Here is a 3,159-nt window from a genome sequence, read left to right as displayed (position 1 = left end):
TTATAGCCACGAGACACCCTAAGCATGGCTTTACATAAAAATGTGAGTCTTTTTTTAAAGATGATCCATGTAAACTACTTTTGCAATTTGATCAATAATTCTACTTTTTTTAATTAATTAATGCATTAATCAAATATTGTTTAAATAAAACAAATAGAATGTGTCATGTGTGGTAGGTTCGATTTCGATTAAATTTAATGACTCGTGTTACGCGGTTTTAGTTTGGTTCGATGCAGGGACGGATGGTCATAGGGGTTTTGACCCGTGGGTTTTTTTCCCTATAAAGTGAAACATCTCCAGTCTATTAAGGTTTTAAGTATAAATTCTTTTGACTATTACTGATCCAGTTCATTTGTGTTTTACCTCTGGTTTGATGATTTAAATAAAACTACCGCATCATCTATAACAACTACGTTAATATATAGGTTTTGATATATCTAAATTTATTGATACACATTGGGTCCCAAACTACAATCTTATACAACTGTCAGAAATCTACTACAAAATTTTTCTAAGAAACCTTCTTACAAATGATCCAGATATCATGAAGATCAAAAACAGATTTCATATTTTTTTTCCCGACAAGCTTCACACATGAAACTTCAAATAAAACTGTTCCATAACTTTCTCTTGCCTTCTATCCTGAAATGCATATTTTTGAAAACAAAATGTGGGGTTAGACTATACGATCTAGTGAGAGGTTTTGTGACAGTTATCAGTCCAAAGTAAAGCAACTACTGTAAAATAATCAAAATCTGATGTAACTTACCACAACAATCGCTACTTATAGCTACGCGCACACCTGATATCGGTTGTGGCCCAGTCACACGAAACGAATTTAACATAAACAGAACAATACCCAATAAAATAGACCGTTGTTTATATAAAAAGACACTCGCATCACGTAACAGATAACCTAATTTCTGCTTTCTCGACTCGTAAATTTTAGTCCTAAAAAATTAATAACACGTAATCAAGATCCAAACCCTAAATGACGTCGTATAAAATCCAATAATTTGCCAAACATCGATTCACCTCGTACAACAACCATTGCTTTTCGTAGGAACCACTTCATCAACAACAACAATAATTTCTTTCCTCCCATCAAGATTTACATTTGCTTCATTCTTCTTGGCCTCGAGACTCTTTTGACCTGCAATTTCATATATTTTTGTAATCATCTGAAGAAATGCATCTTCCACGTTCAAATTTTCCTTCGCGGACGTCTCCATGAAACACAGCTTCTCGATTTCGGCAAGTTTTTTCCCGTCTTCGGTATCGACTTCCCTCAAATCAACCAAATCCGACTTGTTGCCCACAAGAACGATCACCATGTCGTCATCCCCAAACTCTCGAAGTTGGTGTAACCATTTCTTTATACTCTCAAAAGTTCCATTTCTAGTGATATCGTACACCAGCATCGCACCTAGTGCTCCACGGTAATACGAACTCGTTATCGCTCGAAACCTATGATCGACAAATCTCAAAATCAATAAAAAAAAACATGGGATTATCGAAGAATAAAAGGGTTGTGTACCTTTCTTGTCCAGCTGTGTCCCATATCTGAGCCTTTACTATCTTTTCGCCAACTTTGGTATTCCGATAAGCAAATTCTACGCCGATCGTTGGCTTTGAATCCAAATAAAACTCGTCTTTAGCGAACCTCGACAAGAGATTTGATTTCCCGACGGACGAATCCCCGATTAAGATGGTCTTAAATAAGTAATCACAGTCTTCATCAGATGTATCATTGGCCATCTGTTTGGAGTTCATTGAAGTCTTGGAAGAGATTTATATATAAAAGCATGCAGTTGATGAAGAGCTTAGAAGAATAAGAATGGTGCAGAGTGAAAGACATTGCAGAAGAACATGATGATGAGTGTTGTTGTTACTTGGTTTTTGAGAAAGGCATGCTGTTTCAATCAAAGTTTAGAATGAGTGGGGCCTCATCCTCATAATCATGAACCATGGGTTTTTTATTCCTTAAAAAACCCATGGTACATAATTATGAGGATGAGTGGTAAAAAAACCTGATTTAAATCGTTTAACATCATAAAATCTTGTATCAAAATGATATGAGCTTTATAAAAAACAGGTCAACCAACCTTATCTTCAGGTTAGATGTATTGGATTTGTTTAGTTTGATTTGGTTTTTCTTGAATGATAAACCAAATGGGTCCCGGCGATCTGTCGTTGTGGCAAATGTGTAGGTGTGTAATACATTTGTATGTGGTATTGGGTTCGAACGTAGGACATACTGCCCGTTGCCCCATCTGGAATATGTGCGATTTATCTCTCCCGTAATGAGTGGGGGACTCTTGAACTAAATGGTCCAAATCCAGATGATGAATATGGGTGCTTGATTCAAGTACCCAATCTGTTAAGCGTTATGTCGGGACTATCTCTTTGTTCTCCTATAAACAGAACTTTACAGTTTTTTTGTTTTATATTTTTCTTTAATCCACCGTTGCAAACGAATAATGCAACAAAAATGTCATCTCGAATGGTGAATTGTGTTTGAAGACTTTTGGCTTGCTTCAAAACGAAGATAGATGATGACCCATTCAATATCATCTGCTTTTTGCAAGGATGTAAATTAGGGTTTGAAAATTAATGTACCAGATTGAATCCGACTATATCGATGTCTGAACTCGACTTCAAGTTGGTGGATATTGAACGAATTAATAGTTCATATGTGTACGTGAAAATGATATGTCTAACCTTTTCTTTCCCATAATTTCTTTTAGAAAAACATAAAATATTGCATTTATCGGTTGGCCTTTATCGTCTTTTAACAATTGACTACACGATACCTAATTTTTAATAGGAACTACTTTAAGGTGATATCAAAGGGTCATTGACCGAGTTGTATCTGATTTGTCGATAAAGCTAACTTTATAGGAAGTCAATTATTCAAACCTTTTACTAAAGATGAGAATTGTGTATGTATTTGTCGTAAATAAATATTATGTACTTAAAAATGAATTTGATTCAAAAGCTACGTAAAATGGTAAAATATCTCATAAAGGTCGATTTTATATAAGTTAGAATAATTGTTGAATACCCAATACTTTTTGTCAACTGTAATTTTTTTAATTATTTTACATTTAATTCCATATATGTCTTAACATGTTTTTGAAAGATTATTTATCTTGTAAA

General features: G+C 34.4%; 1 protein-coding gene across 1 annotated transcript; it reads right to left on the bottom strand.

Annotated features, from left to right (window-relative positions):
* Positions 1-858: 858 nt before the first annotated feature.
* On the bottom strand, positions 859-1,825 carry LOC112518328 (ras-related protein RABA6a-like). Its single transcript, XM_025125983.1, has 2 exons — positions 1,538-1,825; positions 859-1,467 (listed from the first exon to the last, which is right to left on the bottom strand). The coding sequence occupies exons 1-2, from the start codon at positions 1,771-1,773 to the stop codon at positions 1,032-1,034; spliced, it is 672 nt and encodes a 223-aa protein (XP_024981751.1). The 5' UTR covers positions 1,774-1,825; the 3' UTR covers positions 859-1,031.
* Positions 1,826-3,159: the final 1,334 nt, after the last annotated feature.

Source organism: Cynara cardunculus (assembly GCF_001531365.2).
Source record: "Cynara cardunculus var. scolymus isolate 2C chromosome LG 1, CcrdV1, whole genome shotgun sequence".
Lineage (NCBI taxonomy): Eukaryota > Viridiplantae > Streptophyta > Magnoliopsida > Asterales > Asteraceae > Cynara > Cynara cardunculus.
Note: the sequence above shows the minus strand (reverse complement) of the source record. Positions and strands in the feature narration are given on the sequence as shown.